We start from the raw sequence: 19,109 nt of genomic DNA on the forward strand, positions 1-19,109 counted from the left end.
AAAGAATAAACAGTCAGCCAGAATTCTGACTGTAATGGAGTAGCCAGCACAGTCTGAACCCTACTGAGCTGTTTTGGGAGCAGCTTAACCGTATGGTACGATGAAAGACTCCATCAAGCCAAACCATCTTGTGGGAGATGCTCCAGGAAGCATGGGGTGAAATCTCATCAGATTGCCTTGAAAAATTGACCGCTAGAATGTCTAAGGTCTGCATGGCTGTAATTGCTGCAGAAGGTGTTTTTTTTTTCTCTGAAGGCAAAGTTTAAAGAACATTTTTCATTAAAAACATTCTTTCTAACTCTGACAATGTCAGCATGTCCAGGTCATTTGCTGTATTTCCTATTCAGACTAATTTCATTAGTGTTTCCATGGAAAACAAGAAAAATTCCAAGTGATCCCAAAATCCCAAACTTTTGAGCGGTAATGTGTATATATATATACATAGTCACTTAATCAAGGGATCATTTAACATCACATCATTTTGTACGTGCCCTCCTGCATATTTCTTAACATATGACAGTGTTAAACAGTGTATTTGACAGAATAAGAACTTTGAAGCTGTCTCCTTGCTATGTGCCATGGTTTCAGACCACAGTAGTGTAGTACTGCAGAACTGTTCTAAAAGTCAGCATCATCAAATACATCGCTTTGAATTAATTTGTTTCACTTATGAATACACTGAGGAAAATTACTTCACATTGTCAGTACAAAATCTCTTAAACTGCTCAATGCTGTATGTCTTGTAATGCTCGTAATGTTATGAATGCTGTGTTTTAAAGAACTCTGAATTGTTCTGTGTCAGACTGGTGCTCTATAAATGAACTTGCTGTGCCTTCACGGCAGATGTTCCAAATAAACACGTGACACAGCAGTTCATTTATGATTGCACACATGTATTTATGAAAAAGACTTGACCAGTAGACAAACGTTAGTCATTTGTTTAACATACAGGAGAATACAAGTACAATAACTACATGTAAATATATAAACGGAATACATTTAAATGAGTAATGCTGTTTTTTTTTTTTTTTTTTTTTTTTTTACACCATTACCATTAAAGAAGTATGGCTATTGTCAAGGCACATGTTAGTCTGAAGACATCAAAATGGCTGTGAATTAATTATTTGGCTCCATTTTCATACTTTACAGTATAAGCAACTGTATCATAGTCCAACAATGAAGGCGGTTTATAAGCTGTCCTTTAGCCTCCACAGCATGGACCAATTAGAAACCCAGAAGATTCACTGAAGATGGTCATTTTTGCATTTCTAGGCATCAAAAAATGGCTGTTAATAAAATACAAAGACATGCAAAATACTGAGTGAACATAGCAAAGCTGCCGTGTTAATGCTGCTCTCACATAGGTGAATTTGTAGAGGAAGTTACTAATATGTGAAAAAAGAAGCCTGAAAAGCACATAAAAGAACAGATAGAGCATAGTAAATATGTTTCTTTTTCATCACAGAAACCTTTCCATCTCTGCAGAGACAGGTCACAACTGACATTCAACTTTCCCTTAATTATTTTCATCATTAAAGAAGAACTAGTAGCAGACAGGTATGATCCACATGATTTCATTAATTTCAAGAAAGAGCTAAAATACAATGTCAAAGTATGGGCTTGGGTCCACAGCTAGTGCTTTCAGTCCTTGCAGCGCTCATTTTCAATTCAAAGCAAATGCAGTTAATGCCCGGACGGCTTCAACATCAGCTGTTTTTGAGGATATATCACAGCACTCGCCATTAAAAATTATTTCAACTTTTGAGACTGCACTGGCTTGTCAATGTCTGTTCTCACTGGCAAATAAAATTCAAAAAGGGGCGGGACTTCTGATAGTTGCAAAAAGGAAACTGATCCGACTTGTCTCTCTCAAGAGTAAAGTTTCTGCAGCTGCTGCATGTGCCAGGACAAGATTTATTTATGTCATCTTCATGTTTTCTTGGTGAAATTTTTTGAAAACGTAATTATACAGCACACAGAGATATTTAAATCAGTGTTAATTTCTGCAGTCTCAAACCCAGTTCAGACCACAATTTGCGAGGCAACGAGATGCTTTTAGAACATTGCTGACAACGGTCGCTGCAGTCTGACCTGAGCTGTTGCAGCTCATATCAAGCCATCTAATGATGTTGCTGATTGAGCTGGTCAAGTCACAGACAGCTGGTTTCAAGATGTTGCAAACAGAAAAATATGAAAGTTAGAAAGTAGCTATCTTGTTTTGAAAGACTACAAATGTCAACAATTTGTCCACAGTATATTTCATTAGGTACAATACTTCTTTAGGCTACTTCAGCCTAATAAACACTCCTCTCCACCACATAAGCTGTGCATGTAAGCAGAACATGCAACAAGATACGAGCAAAAACCTGAGAAATTCAGTAGGAGCTAAAATTGTTTGTGGAAAATGTATTATTCTCACTGATATTTTAAATGACAAGACTGAATAAACAAAGCCTTTTTTACTTTATATGTGCTGTGAAATCTTGCTGCCATCCTACGATGGTGATGACAAATAAAATCAGCAATGATCACAAAGGTGAAAAAAACCAAAGGGCTAATTCTAGCTTGTCTAATTGCATCCTCCTCATAGAAAAATGTCGTAAACATTTTGTCATAGTTTTAGTCAACTGAATTAACACAAATTTAAATTGATGTTGCAGATTCTCAAAAGGGCAGCAGAAGTTAAATTTCATGACCGAGCAACAATAAATGACAGTAAAACAGGCTCTGAAACTAAGGTTGTGAGAGCTAAAAGCACTGGCTGAGGACACAGGCCCTTAAATGTGCACTATATTGAAACTGTCCACTGTGCTTTACCTTTCCACTGGCAAGCCTCTTTGTTTATTCTACTCCTGCATATCACATACGTTTTCTTCTGCCGTCAGCTTCAAAAACCCGGCACTATCCCTTAGAGAACACAGTCTGTGTGCTTTTTCTGACCAGAGTTGACTGTACTTGGAGACGATGCTTTGCCTTCATCCTGATTGAGACGTTTCTATGGCAGGCACATTTAAAGTTAGAAGGATCCCTGATTTATCACCTTTCTGACTCTCTGAATTGGACAGTAATTAAAAAAAAGGAATTGCACGACTGACTAAAAAAGACCTGACACTAGAGATTTAACCCATAATTCACCAAAAAGGGCTGAAGACATTTTTAATTGAGCTATTTGAGCTTGGTTTTAGAAGCTGATGGAATGCTGGGTTGGCTAAACATTTTTCTACAGAGAGGTATCACGGGTATACAAACCAAATTTAGGTAATTCTCTCTGGTCTTACTGTTAATTTTTGACAGGTCCGCAGTCTTGGTGTAAATTATCCGTAGTATCATTCTGATTAAAAATAAATCACTTGCTGGTGCAATTATAGTTTTTACTGAACCAGGCAGTAAAAACTAAATGTAGGAAATTAAAGATCATACAATTACACATTATCATACAATATAGAAGGATTTCTTATTAAATAAACTGATTATTTTATCTCTGGATAAAAATTTGTGTCATGTTTCAGGCATTTTTAGTGATTTTTTTACTCTAATTTGTATCAAAAATGTCACTCAGGGTCATTTTCTAAGTTTTTAATCGATCAAATATGTTAATTGGTTTTATCTACAAATTTTAGGTAGTTCTACCTAGGAAATAATGAAAGTTCTTGGCTAAGAACGAAGCAGTGACTATGCCTACTTTCCCTTTTAAAACATACATCTTTGGCTATTTGGATAACTGGACCAATCCTCCTAGCTGGCTCAAACTCCATCCTGGTAAATAAGCATGTGGCTTTTATACTTCATTAATAATAAAGTGAATCTTCAGGTAAAAAATATGGCAAGCAAAAGCTCTTAAACATTACAGACTGCACAAAGTAAATATGATACAAAGAAGTGATATAAAACATATGAAAATAAGCATGAGAGTCTGTGAATAAGCTCTGATAAAGGCATATATTGTGTGTATTTTCTGTGTATTTGTCCCTCTCCTGGAACAAGGCTTGGCTTTACTCCAATAGGTACATGGCGACATCTGGAGCAGAAAGTCCACAGTGTTCAGCAGAGTCATTCATCCTGCTGGAGAGGGCAGAGAAGACACAGAATTAAAGGACTGCGGAAGCAATGCAACGACACAGAAAAGAAATACAGGAGAAATGTAAAAAAAACTGGATAAATAGAAGGAATAGTTATCTTATATCTTGATTGTTTTAAAGAGACACATTGCAAAAGAAACAGTTTTAAGTAATTTTGCACACAAGTACATATTTGGGTATCTAAAGTGTTTTTCAACACACAAAATGTAAAATAAGCCAGTCCAGTTCTTAGTTCATGATCTCACTGAAAGGCACACACCTTATGATATTTGTACTGATTTGGGTCAATCTCCCTTTCAACCAAAGCTGCACAAATTGGAAAGGAGTGGCAGGTTGAAAAAGAAGCCAACTTGCAATTTAAAGCCCAGTTTGGCCAAAAGATTTGTGTAGCAGTGAGTCTTTATCAGACTGTTGCTCAGGAAAGTTGTAGATGTGGGACCTGAGTGGTAACAGCAGCCCAGCTGATGGTGTCGCCTGTATTTAGTTAGTCAAATTGTCAGTTGCTGTGTTTAGACAGTGCATGCAGGTAAATTGGAAATGAAAATCTTGAAAATAAATGCCAACAAATATTTGCTCATAGCGGAATCTTTTGTGATATAAAATCATACTGTAAATGTTGGGAATTATTTTTTTTAAATAAACTTTTAATATGAAATCTTTAGCCTAATAAACACCACTATCTTCTCCATCTGTTGTGCAGCACCACATAAGCTAACATGAGGGAAATTCAAAGCTCTAGGAGCTAAATCTGACTGATGGAAAACTATTGTTTTCAGCAGATATCTTTGTTATAACAAGACTTGGCTAGCTAAGCATTTTTTGTTGAAATGTGAAATTAATTTTTCCTGCCACATAACAATGGTGAATGCAAAGGGGAGTTGTCAATCTCACGCATGAATCATACAACCTGATGTTACACGTCATCATTGTTTAAACATACTTTTAAAAACTAAATATGCAATTCTGTCCTTCTTGTTAAGACACATTCTTTGTGAAGTAACTGAACATAAAATCACTTTAAACTGAGTGACTGCAAGAGCTGCCACCATGTAACTGATACAGCGTCTGCCAAGTTGCAGTAGTGTGATTTTTTCTTTCTGAACTTGGCTTTAGACAGACTATCAAATCAAGCTTTCTGTAAAACGCTGTTAAGAGCTGGTTTTCACAGGGCCAAAAACACAGATGGTATTGGATGGAGCTTGAGTGAAGTCATCCATTTAGTTACTTAAAAGGTCTCCAATTGCCAATCTATGGCAGCTGTCATATTGAAAACACTGGGTCAGACTAACTTTAGGTCATCGTTGTAATGGACAAAGAGGTGGAGCTGAGGGCTAGTTGTCACGTCTGGAATATTCCTCTGCTCATCTTCGTCTCAAATGTATCTACATAGAACAATTATTCAGCTGAATGAAAATTTATCTAATCAGCAAATATGACATTAAAGTCTACAGTCCTGCTGGTTGCTTGTTTTGATAGAAGGTTCAGAGGAGTGTCAGTTCTAAGGGTGGTTTCTAATAAAGCTTGATTGATTCAAACTGCTTGTTTTCACACTGCAACATGGATCCGTGCCCAGGCCCACTTGTATATGTACTCAGTTTGATACAGCAGGTGGTGGTAAGCACATAGCTGGTTTATAAACCTGCCAAAGAGGAGAAAGAAGAAGAAGCTGCCATGGAAATCACTCCGGTCTCGACCAGGGAGAAGACTGTTTATGTCTTAAAAAAGTCCGTTCTGCTAACATGGATGTTTTTAAAATCACGTTTTGAGATGCCAGCAATGCAGTGTTTTTATCTACACACCAACATGAAGCTCAGTGGATTAAATGGGCTTATACTTTGTGGATACAGTAGTTTTAAGGTGACAGGAGACATTTATTGCCTTTGCATCTCATCTTACTAACTTTTGTTCATCTGTAGGGACTGTCTGTTGACTTGTGTCTGATGATTTTTGCCATTTATTGAGAAAAATGTGAACAAACTGCCGTTCCAGGTAAAGAAGTTTAGTTTTAGCGTTTTTTTTAGCGGTTTGTTTGCATTCACTCTGGCAAAAATGAACAAGACTTTGGGCTCAAGTGTACTTGGGTCCAGGACTGGGCCCCTAGTGTGAAAGCCACTTAAGTAAATGTGAAGAATTGTGGGGTGCTTTTCTCCCCTCTTTTTGGTATAGAATGGTCCAGCGTATCTTATGCTGAAGAAGATAATAAAGGTGCTTGATCCATGTGATATTTGCAAAAATTTGAAAATGTCTATATTATGTCATCTTTGTTGTTTGTTTTTTTTCTTGTTGCAATCAGTAAAAATAAAAAGAAGAGTACAGATACCAAATATCTTTAAGTTGTAAAATTGTTTAAATGGCATTTCCTTTTAAAGAGCTATTATTTTCTTTCATTAAGAAATAGGAATGTAAAATGTCTTATGGTCCTTGTGTATCAGTTATTTTCTCATTTTCTGAAAAACTTTTCAAGCTAGAAGAAATATTTCAAACCCACAGTGGAACATGTTAACTTCTGATGGTCTGTGACAGTCCAGGTAGTGCTGAATGTTGAGTGCATGCTCAGAGGACGTTGTGTCAGGTGGAGCTGACAGAGGGCTAATGTTGACATTCTCCTGACTGATGGCTGACGTTCCCACCACCGGCTCACTGTGGATCCACTGGAAGTAGCAGGAACCTTGCTGAGGACTCTGATCCAGAGGTGTGTTGACCCCCCTCTGGTCTGAAGACCCAAGGAGAGTCAGGATGTTGCCCCCTGATGGACTAGAGGAAAAGTGCTGGTTGAACATGCAGCTGCTTTGAGTGGCTGCCTGACCACATGCCAGCCCTCCTTGCTGAGCGTGGTTCAGCCCTGTGGTACTCCTTGGCCAGACTCCAGCCTGTGGGAATGTTTGGCCCTCTGGAGTTTGGTGGTGGCACACTGGTATCTGCTCATGTCCATTCTGCATGAAGTGAGTCTGCTGCTGTTGCCACTGCTGGACTTGCTGGCTGTGGGTTCCCAAAGGAGGGCTCCCCTGGAGACACGCTGTGGCGATAGGAATGGGAATGTTATTTGTGCTGGAGGAATTAAAGTCATTGCAAGGAATCAAGGGCGGTATAATGTCCACAACACTGGGTGCTACATTGTTCAGATGTTTAAGAGAGCTCTGCAGTAAATGTCCATTTGCAGGAGCATCATTTTGATTACATGGGCGGAACTGACTGGGCAGCAACTGCCCAGAGATCCCATGAGGGAAGTTGTGGCCTTTTGAAGCCTGTGCACAGGACTGAAAAGGAGCTGAGTCATCTGGGAGAGTGAGCTCTGGGAGCTCTAAGGATGGGCTGTAAATGTCCTGAAGCTGCAGCTGCTGAATTGGCGGCAGGTTTGGGTCAGATTGAGCAATAAGGGGACCGTGGTGGGTGGGTTTTTGAGTGCTGTTAAAAGTTTGAGCATCTGTATCCTGCTGGTGAGGAAAGATACCATTCATTGGATTGAAAGTGTGATCAGCACTCTGGTGATTACAGAGTCCATTAGCAGCCTGAGTGAAGGCATCCTGCTGATTGTTGTTGTTGCCTGCCAGACAGGTGGGGGTACCACTGTTCAGACAATCTTCCCCTGTCTCTTTGAACAAAACATCATCAATATAGTCAAAAATGTCATTTGTGAGGATGCTGTCCAGTTCTGAGCTCATGTTGCTCTGCTGTAGCTCCTCCTGACTTAATCTCTTTAGTGCATTTTCCCAATCCATTAGCTCTGCCTCCTCAACGTCTAGATTCTGCAGTGCCGCACAGAAATCACTATTCTGTGCCATCTTTTCCAGGTTATCAATCATAGCCATCGCTGACTGTTTGGCCTCTTCTTTAACCACAACAGGGTTTTCTGTTGTTGCTACAGCTCTATTTGACTGCCATCCATTGCTGGGAACGCTGACCAAGGCTCGGCTGTCCATGAACACTTGGTCGACAGGTAGGGGCTCGTCAATAGCCTCGGTGTACACCGTCTCGTCCTGTCTCAGGAAGCAGTCCACTAAGGAGCGGGGAGCCTCGTCTTTGTTCACATCATTTTTGCTGAACATTCTGTTGAACTGGAACTGGTTGATATCCACTGTGGGGCCAGTGTCATAGAGAAGGGCCTCTCCTGTGGTGAAGGTGAAGGGGAGCTGAAGCCTCCTCTGACGTAGGTACTCCTCCCCTTCAGCGTTCCTGAAACACAACAAACGACATCATAACTAAACTGTTTGATTCGCAGGGGTGCGACGCGACTCTTATCTCCTGAGACGAGACGAGACTAGATTTTACACGTTTTTTTTAATTTTAGAAAAAAATTTAATGGGTGGATAAAATGTCCTTTTATACAGTTGAAAGTCAAAATTGCAAAGCATTCAGGTATATTCAGAAATATTTAAACTAACTTCCTTGTACTGAATAGGCTAGCAATGCTTACACACAGTTTATCTTACTTTGACTCAAACTGTACATTTTAAAGCTCTTCAAATCAAACCTCTCATTTTAATAGTCTACCACATCTTTATTTTACTACACTGTGCACTCATTGCTACAATTACAACATTAATAATAATAATACTAATACTATTACTACTACTACTACTACTAATAAAAGCATTTAGATTATTTTGAAAGTACTTTTAAAACAGTTTGTAACAGACCTAATCTAAAGAGCTGCATCAGTAAAATCAAACTATTTCTCATCCTCTTTAAGGACATCCATATTTCAAACACTCAAAAGAGTAACACATTTGCTTGAATTTAGAGAAACTGATTATTTTATCTATCTTTTTGTGGTCTTTTTTCTCATGTAAGCTTTGACAGTGTTGGACACAACACACAGATAAGTGTGTATGATAAGTGTGTGCACTGGTGAGCGAGTGTGTGTCTCTGCTCTTTCTGCTGTCAGACAACAAACAGATATTTGAAGCTAACAGGGCTCCAGACTGCCCCTAAATGGTCGCATTTTGCCCCTAAAATTTGAGACAGTGCAATTAAAATTTTCATCTACTTGCACATGTGCGGCCAGTAAATTTGCTGATTTTTAAAAATTTTTATAAAATATTTTTTGTTGCTGACAAACTTCTGCTCCACACTTTAGCACAGTTGTTGGTGATAATGCACAAATGAGCTGGTTTGCCAACCGACATTAACTCTAAAAGAAGAAGAAGGCAGGCCAATGTGTGTGAGAGCAGGGGGGCGAGGTGAGTCTTAGGGTTATTGCGCGAATCTACAGGTTTCACATAACTCTTGTGAACAATGAACAATTGCAAAGAGGACTATCGGTGCTTACTTTCTCCCCACTAAAACCAGTGTGCCAGAGGAGACAAATCCTGGTAATGAGTCCGACTCGTTTTGTGAGGAAACGGTCAAGGTGAGAAAAAGGCAGGAAATTCTGTTTTTGGGATGAGTGGCTGCGCGAGCTCACCTGGCTGAGGTATTTCAGGGAGACGAATTCAATGAACTGCAAATTCTACTGTCCCTAAAATTTTAAGTTAGGGGCCACTGTGCTCCTAGTTAAAAAAGTTAGTCTGGAGCCCTGGCTAACAGTGGACTCTATGGAGCTCACACAGAGTTTGTTTTGCTAAGTTTACCACTGCAGTAAACTGCCCGTCCCAGTACTCATGTTAAGCTTCTGACTGATGATACACACAGCCAACAGCTGATGGATGTGTGACTGACAGACAGTGAGAAGAGAAGGAGACATGACTAAGCAGCTACTGAATCAACGTTATAAAGTCACAAATAACGGCACTATGAGCGAGTCTGCGCACATACACAAACTAAATAAAAGCTGTATTCTTCTTATGGAGACTACATAGGTTTCCAGCATAAGCATTTCATCTTTTCAGACCGTTATGATGAAATTCTTATGCATTGATGGATCATGTGCGGCCCCAAGTAGTGCACGCAGATAAGGGGTTGGGGGTTGGAGAGGGGCTCTTGATGGGTTACGGAACAGCTCTGTTAATTAATTAGCAGTCAAACCAACAATTTTAAAGTGACTATGGGAGCTTTGTGATCTTTTTTAACTTCCAGTTTGGTGCTGTTTAATGTCAGGAGAGCTGCTGCTCCTACCTTCTGCGCAATATTGATCTTGCCAGATGGAATTTTCCTTGACAAGAAATCTCATGGCATTTTGATCTCGCGAGATCTCGTGGCGTGAGAACTCGTCACACCCCTATTGATTTGTTATAAAACTTTTTCAAAAAGGTAACACCCTAATATCTCAGAAATATATTTCAGTAAATTTTACACCAACTCTGGTACACTCAAGAAATCAAACAGCCTCTAGATTAGACTATAAGCCCATACAACCAAATACGTTTTCTAAATCTAAAAACACTACATATAAATCCCAGTTCTTTGCCTTAGCTGCCTGAATCTGTTGCCAAATCATGCTTGTATTTTCTGCTCTGTTGTGTCTATTAATCCATGTATTTCTAAATAACTATATAGCCTCTGTGCCATGATTCTAAAGATAATCTCCCCTTCCACATTCAGGAATCAGATGGTACCAAATTGGCTCAGTTCAGAGGACTCCTTCTCCTTGGGAATCAGTGTTCCTCTGCTCTACACCAGGCTCTGGGGATAAATTGTTTCTCCCAAACTAACCTTAGTAACCACCACAGAAATCTAAGGACTACAGATGTGCTTTTGTACCCTGTAGGGGACGCTGGGGCCAAAGAAGCCTTTGTACATCTACATGCTGCACTTCTCTCCACCTTGGTGGTCTAACATCCATATTAAACACCATTTCTCCAAGTGGTGACATGTTAGGGGAAAGCACTAATTCCCTGTTCTTCCCTGGATCTGAATGAGTCTGGCACCTTTTATTTTCCATTCAGAAACATCGCAGTCCAGTTTCTGAGCTCTCAGAACAACCTAAGCACTAAAAACACCCTCCCACTGCCTGTTTTTGTCACAGCACTCGCTTTTGGCAACAGTTAAACCTTTGGAACAGCCTAATCTATATAACCTCTCCTTCACTGGCCAATCAAATTCAAGAAGGGGTGGGCAGGACACATGGTAAAGGCAGAAAAAACACAAGCCTAATATTTTTCATTTATGGCAAAAATGATTACATTTGAGGGATTATTACATTAAAAACTGCAGATCTGCTTTCACATTTATTACATTTGTTTTTATGCTTTGGCGTTACAAGGTGTCTGTGTTTTTCAAATACAACCTGCTGTTGCTATCTCAACCACAAAAGACTGAATTTGTTAAGGGATCAAACACTCACACCAGTGCTTTCTGATATGCGATGATGAACTCAGGTCGTCCTCCTTTAAAGATCAGCTTGGCGTTGGCCTTCACCCACACCCAACCACTGGATTTACTGAGGAGCCTGAACACGGTCAGACCGCTCTCTCCTGTTTTCATCACTGGAAGACAAAAACAACACAATCAGTCATCAGGTTATCAGTACAGTGGCAGTTACAGTGTCTTCAAACATTTCATAATTAATAGCACCATGTGGCGCTGTTGGTGGTTGTTGTCATGCAAAGGTTACTGTGAAAGTGAAAATCTTTACTTGATCACTCAAGTAAAGATTAACCTTGTAAAGCAGATGGACAGCCAGACTTCACGTCTGTCATCAGGCAAATCCATCTTGGAAAAGCCCTAATCCACACCATTTGTGCCAGTCAGCACGCTGTTTTGACCAATCGGCATAATTTGAGGAGAATGAGGTGGTATTTATGGACAGGGTTTAGTTGTACTAGCTGATTGCGATAAATGCTACAACATAGCAGCAGTTTAATCAGAACTGGACCACATTTCTGTGCGAAATAAGGAGTAAGAAAACACTTCAAGCTTGTCTTAATGGAAAGGATGTTTTTGCTCTGCTGCCAGCCTGCCTGGGCATGAGTTTGTAATTGTTACGGGTTGTTGGTTATTTGTACTGTGAGTGGTTGTGGTTGCTAGTGGAGTGATTAGCTCAGGCTACAGTGGTGATCTTCTCAGAACTGGACATTTCTTTATTAAAACAAGAGAAAAGAGCCACATGAAAGTTTTTCATGACAAAAAAGACGTTTTTGCTCTTCTCCCAGCCTGCTTCGCCATGGGTTTACCATTGTTTTGGGTGGGGTCTGCCGGTGTAACCAATGGCTAATGCTGTGATAGCTGTTAGCTCGAATATAACTGTAGGAAAGTGACAGTTTAATCAGAACTGGACCACAATTTCCTTTGAAACAAGAACTTATGCCTCCTACAGACTGCATTTTTAGCAATCTTATGCATTTCTGGCATGCTAAACTGTGTGACATGAATCTTATACGACATCAAGTTTGATGTGAGCAGACTATAAAATGACAACTCCCACTAAATGCTGCTGAATCCCAGGCTACGATGAATGCCGGTATTCAAGAAATAAATGTCATCATTATACTTCATCCGGCTACATCATCCATCTATGCTGCCAGCACCATGGTAAATAATGAAGTGAAGCAACAATAAAGATGTTGTAATTGTAGCAATTATTTGCTTAGAAAAACTTCTGAGATCAAGATTTTCAAGATTTTGGTTGGAATCCCACAAACTTCCACTTTTTGTCAATGTCTCCATTCTAATGCTAACTTGTGCATTTGTTTGCTAGTGCCTGTGTTGTGTTTATCCTTATGTAATTTCTTGCTGCATTCCTATTGGTTGGTTAGCCAACATAGGTCATAGCAGCAGTCACATTGTGAGATGGTATCCCAAATTTCTGACATTGTCAGAATTTTATCCCAGGCTGTCTTTGGTTGCAAGATCATGAGAATGGCCGTCGGTCAACCTGTCTCACAGCGGGATGTTGGACCACCATTTTACAGCCATAACCAAAGATATTGATACAATTGGTCATCTTTTGTCTGGGACAGCCTAAAACCGCACATCATATACCAGGCTTAAGAGTCGCACGGAAAGCTTGTCTTGGCTGAGAAAATGTTTTTGCATTTCTCCTGACTGGCCTTGGCATCATTTTATTCACGGTTGTGCTCCACCATTCACAACTACGGCAGCGAGCGGTAGCCTGTCTGCTCTGCTGAGGAGAGGTGCGTGAGCACAGCTTTATTTTGTCTTTTGCTCTGATTGGCCCATCATGAATGTGAAAGATGGAATGTTCCTTAAATCACCTTCAGAGAATTTTCTGGAAAGTCCTGCCCTCCCCAAACATTTTCTTTGGGAGCTTTCCCAGATGAATTTGAAATATACAGTGCTTAACAAATTTATTAGACCACTACCCAAAGTAAGGTTTATGCCACAGCTGCCCTAAATTAACAGCATTGGTAATTACCAAAATCATTTTTTTATGGAATGGTTAATACACCAATACGTAGAAGCTCTTTAACCCAAATGATACTTATAATGCTAAAATATAATTATTATTGTTATCCATGAATTTTCAAATTTACTGATTTACAAAAAAAATAGAAAAAATAGTGAAGCACATTATTATTTCTTGATTAATATGTCAAATTATAGTTATTTACTTGCATTCCTGAACAGCAAAATTAGTTTTTCATGGTTGAATGTTATACTTGATTAATTTCTGACCTCTCAGAGAAGCCAAGTGAGCCGGCTCAAATTTGGGTATAAAAAGGTGAATTCAGTTTGAAATTCCTCGTTCCTGTTAAAAATGGTAAAACGTGGAGAGCTCACTGAAAATGAGAGAGTACTTCATTATGTCGGATGGTCTCTGAGACAAATATGACAGGTGGTCTAATAAATTTATTAAGCACTGTCTATCCATGAAGTAGATACATGAAACAGTCTATCTGGCAGGTCAGGTTAGTAAAAGATTACAAATAACTCAGGCCCTGCTTATACTCTTAAAATAAAGTACATGTTGTAACGAAGAATAATAGAAATGAGTGTTGGCGTTTTCAACTTACTACGCATGTGGTTGTCTGCACAGTACATCATATCAGCAGCATGGATAAACTGGTAGCCGGAGCCTTTCATACACAGTTCAGTCTCTGAATAGCCCAGAATAACCTTCCCCCTGGAGACAGAGAAAAGAAAGTTACATTTTCGAAAGTTAAATTCCACTGGAATAAACTTCACTTAACAAGTAAGAGTTGAAGGCAGTTTCATTGATTTTAACAAGAAGTGGAAAAACATACAAGGACAGTGATGAGATGGACCATCTGGACTTTTTTCCTGTTGCACAATTTTATTTAAAAGAATCCATGCCAGGAAAAAATAATAAACTTCACAGGCCAAAAATCTCAATTAAATGGGAAAAATTCTGCACCTGCTATCAATTCCCATGGGTGTGAAGTCCAGCTTGTGTTTGCTCTGAAAGAGGAGCATTTTAGCCCTGATCTCCACGATGGACGGAGTCTGGACCGGCATGGCAATGGCGAAAAGAGCAAGCTGAGGTTTGCCGCACGTCCCGTTTTCCTGTACGTTCCTCTGACCATGGAGGTACCTCAGCCGACCCTGAAACTTCAGAGTCTGGTTGGGGCAAAAATATGTGACATTAGTAACCTGTGCCTAGAGTTACTTGATTTCCCCATAAATCTAACCTGATGACTGTGTTTTTATTTTAAATGAAATTGAGATTTAGATTGATTATTTAAACATGTGTTGCACTGCTACACTAGTGTGGTCTGAAACCAGGACTTAGAGCTAGGAGACAGCTTTGAAGTACACTAGTTAACACTGCTGCACCATGCTTTAGGATAGATATTGTTAAGGATCCAAGTCCGTTCATTTCTATGGGAATTTTTGTGATATCCATTGTGCCTGCACTTTAAAGTTTCACAATGGATTTTGAAGAAACTGTAAAACACACTGGTACCAGACCATCACGTTTAATGACATGCTTCAATAGCCGTCCACAGCACACAACGACAGCAGCATGCCAGTAATACAGTTTGCCTGATTAGTGTTTGCAGGGGGGCTTGAGCCAATCCCAGCTGTCCTTGTGTAAGAGGCAGAAAAAATTATCACACCCAGTTTTGGTGAAATGTGGGAAAAATGTAATCTTGTCCTTACCAGAAAGCCAGAGGAGTTGTCCAGGAGGCAGCGGAAGCGACACACGAAGCTCCTCTCCAGGAAGGATGAGTTTTCTGGAGGAAGGTGCTCGGGACTGTATATCACAGAGTTAGCACAACTCTGCAATGCTGAAAACATGACAGACAAACCATTACATGTCTAAGCATCAACCTAAATTATTAACCACTGATATAACATTTAAACCTTGTGGCTTATTGAGTTCATGACAATACCTGATCAAAAAATGCCTTATAGTTCTTAAAAAGTCTTACTGTCTCCATCGGTGCCAGCAGTTGGGGGATTGAGTGCGAAGTGGAGCTGCTGTCTGAATAAGGCCCGGTCATCAGTGTGGATGAGCTCAAACACACTCTGGTGAACTACGTCAGACTGTCGGAGAAGAGACAACAACAGAAATCAGTGGTAACAGTCATGCTAACATTGGCCCAAAGGAAATCTAGTATTAGCAGTGCAGGAGAAGGAACTGAATACATTTTATGACTAAAGGAGCAGACAAAAAAAGGTGTTGAAATGATCAATACTAGCAAATTTGACGAGTTTGAAAGTTCTAAACATAACAAGACTACACAGGAAGGGATCAGCAAAGAATTCAGACGTACAACTTTGTCTGTAGGGTCAGCTAACAAAAGTTACCATTCCTCATAGCAGCTCATAGAGTGAAGAAAAGTCACTCACCTGATGAAAACCCAGGTAGTCCTTGATTGTAGGAGAGGTATAAAAGATGGATCCATCAGATGTGGCCACCAGAACAAATCCATTTAGAGCCTGCAGAGAAAACACGCAGACAATGGGAATTATTGAGGCTTTCTTAAAGCAGCTTAAGAGAACATTTAACAAGTTTATTGCCTGACAAATCGAGAGAAAATCAGGCAGCTGTCAAAGACACTTTTCATAGACAAAACAGAAACCCTTGCCTAAGTATTCAAATACAGTATCATATAACATCTTAAAGTATCAAAATGGCCAACTCTATTTACGCTGTACTTTTAGATGCATAAACAATGCCAGTTTAGAAACTGGTAATATTAGTGGATAATCTCATTTCTCAAAAGATAGTGTAGTTTGACCAGCATATGACAGTACTTTGTTATGCCAAGCGACAGCCTATGGTGTTGAATAATTAATGAAGCCAATGTGATACAAGTGCGAAACTCTTGCACCACAATGGGTGCAGTTCCTGAAGTGTCCACTTGAGGCTGTCTGCAGAAGCACTAGAGATCAAATACAGACTCCATGTCAATTTGTAGAATCCAATATTTCAGTAATACTTGGACAGACTTTCATCAAACGTTGCACAAATGTTCACCCTGACCCAAGGATGAATTGATTAGATTTTGGAGGTCATACAATGGTCAAAAGGTCATTGGGCCTTATGTTCATCCCTTACTTTCCAAGCCATTTATTGTAAACATGATATCTTGAGATCACTTAGAAGGATTTTCTTCAGACTTTGAACAACTGTTTGTTCAGCTCAAGATTGGTGGTTACATTCTTAAGGTCACAGGTCAAAAGGCTTGTGAATGCAATATGTCAAGAATGCTGTGAAGGATTTTCTTCAATTATGCAAAAGTGTCCACTACGACTCAAGGATTAACTGACTCGACTTTGGAGGTCAGTGATTAGGGTGATAAGGCTGATGTGCATCCCTGGCTTGGGAAAGCAATATCTCAAGAATCTTTGAGGGATTTTTTCAAACTTTGCACATTTGTTCTAATCTGTCACAGCAGATATACTTTTGTGACAATGGGTCAAAACCAGCAAAAAATGTAAGAAATTGGTCAAAAGTGGAATAAAGAGAGATACAAAGTGGCAAAAACATGATGGAAATAAATTTTATTTGGCAAAACGGATAGAAAAACTGATAGAAAAAAGATGTTGGAACGAGTTGTAGGCCTACCTTCCTGTCTGATGACCCAAAGTTAGTTTCAAGCAGCATTTACAGTTTGGCTACAGCCACAGATTGGCACCAAAGACAGCTTTAGCAACCAACACAATGTTCCACAGACTTTTCCCAGTTCTTTAAACAGTCTATACTGTAAAAAGTTTTAATTGTCCTTTAGCTATCCTTAACAATAGAATCCACTCTCTTGCTGTGGTAATGCATTGTTGTTTTTCTTGCGTCACTATCTCCGTCTCTGTCTGAGCCATGCTTTGCAGAGGATCATAAATCCTACTGCCCGTTTATAATCTGACATTAAACCACCAGCTGCTGCTTTCAAAGACTCTTTGTATTAAACAATCAGCACCTGTAGTGATTATTATGAAAGACAAAGTGTGAAAATGTCCCTGACAGATGACGCTTGATAAACACGGTGCAGGGACCCACACAGGTTTTGTGTAGCGCCACAAAGCATGGCTGAGTTTTGGCAAGATGCAGTGAGACGAGCATGCTCACCTGTCATAATTTCCTCCTGAGTAGATAGAGCTGGATTATCCCGACACAACACCACAACTTTTTCATTTTTAGTTGACTTCTTATATTATCTGAAATATTTCAAAGCCAGAGAAATCTTTTATCTTTCTGTTGCATCAATCCATGTCCTCTCATGGAAGGAAGGTCACTTTTAACCGTTTTCCTGTCACATGAAATTCATCCATGATATCAGAGTTGAAACTAGCCCCGTGTCTTTACCTGGAGGAGTAGGTCACCCTCAGAGAAGCCAGCGGTATCGATGTTGTTCCTGTTCTGCCCATTTACTCCAGAAAACATCTGACTGCTTTTGTAGTTCTTCATGGTGGCTGCACAGAAAAGACAAAAAAAAAATGAATCAGTACAGGTAATAATGTTATTGTTCATCTGATGGATAGTTAAGTTGACTTATTTGATATTGCTTTATACAAAGACATGATGCATGTGTTTTTTTCCATCATCACAGGAAGCCAGAGTACCTGAGAAGAATCCACATATGCAAACCTTACATGGATAGGCTCTCCAGGACATGCTGATTGAAAATAAAGTTACTGTTTAAACCCATAGAGGATGTATAAGCCACGAACTTTTTTTTTCTTTGATTTTTGACTGTGTAAATGCTAACAACATGCACTTTAGAGGATCCATTTTTCTTGTTTTCTTTTTCTTTTAGAGAATTTCAATATCATAACCTGCAATGAGTAAATGATAAGCTCTGTTGACTTTTGTATACACTCATTGGGTTTGTGACCAAAAATGCCCCAATGAAACCCGTTAAAACTATGATTTTGATCCTCCAGCCATCACAGTAAAGAAAGAAACATGCATTTCATGATATCATGCTTTCATTCTACAGTCATAGCTTCTAATATGCAGTTTTTCCTTTTCCTAGTGAAATATCAGCTATTAGCCCATATCTAATATGGGGGGGGGGGGGATTGCATTCCTGCTTTTCTTTAAATGAAATGTTGTGTAAATGTATTAATTTTTTAAAATAATAAAAAGAAAATGCATAAAAATAAAAGGTGTTGCTCATTATCATATTCAAGTCTGTGGTAATCTTCTTTCATGAAATCCAATTTGTATGAAGTACATAAGGAATGTTTGTTTTCTTCCATTACAAAATCTTTTTCTGCACTTAAACTGGCTTTTAGAGGGTTTAAATTTGTTAAAAAAAAAAACAAAAAAAAAAACAATATTTGATATTATAAATTAGTGTCATGAAATAAATATGCATATCATTTTTTAAAATTATTTCTGGATGCTGCAATATTTGACTGTAATATACACCATCAGGGTTAAGGGACCAAGTTTTTTTTGTTTGTTTGTTTGTTTTAAGTTCAATTTATCACAATACACTGAAATAGAGAGGTCAGTGCCATCAAGCCAGCCATAGTTTTAAACAAAATATTCTAAACATTCTGAATCTATTATATCTGATATCTCGAGTGGTCTTTGTTAGTTAAACAATATTAAATAAACTTACTGTTTACTTCCACAGCCCCTAAAAGAAAGCTAACAGCTAACAAACAAGTGTGGCATGGTCTGTTGGGAGTACAAAGAGTTGGGGTTTGGACTGCTCTTCAATGGCACCAGTGCACATTCCCCGTGGGGAAGACCTCCATCATACTGAAGCAGAAGGC

The 19,109-nt window shown here is 39.1% G+C and overlaps 1 protein-coding gene across 3 annotated transcripts in view; it reads right to left on the reverse strand.

Moving 5' to 3' along the window:
* Positions 1 to 927: 927 nt before the first annotated feature.
* LOC121522388 (aryl hydrocarbon receptor-like) overlaps positions 928 to 19,109 on the reverse strand; it is a 62,208-nt gene continuing 44,026 nt past the window's right edge. For 2 of the 3 annotated variants that reach the window (XM_041806690.1, XM_041806688.1), the window contains exons 3-11: positions 17,689 to 17,795; positions 15,732 to 15,821; positions 15,311 to 15,425; positions 15,039 to 15,166; positions 14,293 to 14,495; positions 13,931 to 14,040; positions 11,302 to 11,443; positions 6,568 to 8,252; positions 928 to 4,062 (exon numbers count right to left, since the gene is read on the reverse strand). In XM_041806690.1, coding sequence (XP_041662624.1) covers positions 4,055 to 4,062; positions 6,568 to 8,252; positions 11,302 to 11,443; positions 13,931 to 14,040; positions 14,293 to 14,495; positions 15,039 to 15,166; positions 15,311 to 15,425; positions 15,732 to 15,821; positions 17,689 to 17,790 — 2,583 coding nt within the window. In that variant the 5' untranslated portion in view covers positions 17,791 to 17,795 and the 3' untranslated portion in view covers positions 928 to 4,054. The remainder of the gene's footprint in view (positions 4,063 to 6,567; positions 8,253 to 11,301; positions 11,444 to 13,930; positions 14,041 to 14,292; positions 14,496 to 15,038; positions 15,167 to 15,310; positions 15,426 to 15,731; positions 15,822 to 17,688; positions 17,796 to 19,109) is intronic. The other variant, XM_041806689.1, reaches the window with a different exon arrangement.

This window comes from Cheilinus undulatus, linkage group 15, assembly GCF_018320785.1.
Source record: "Cheilinus undulatus linkage group 15, ASM1832078v1, whole genome shotgun sequence".
Classification (NCBI taxonomy): Eukaryota; Metazoa; Chordata; class Actinopteri; order Labriformes; family Labridae; genus Cheilinus; species Cheilinus undulatus.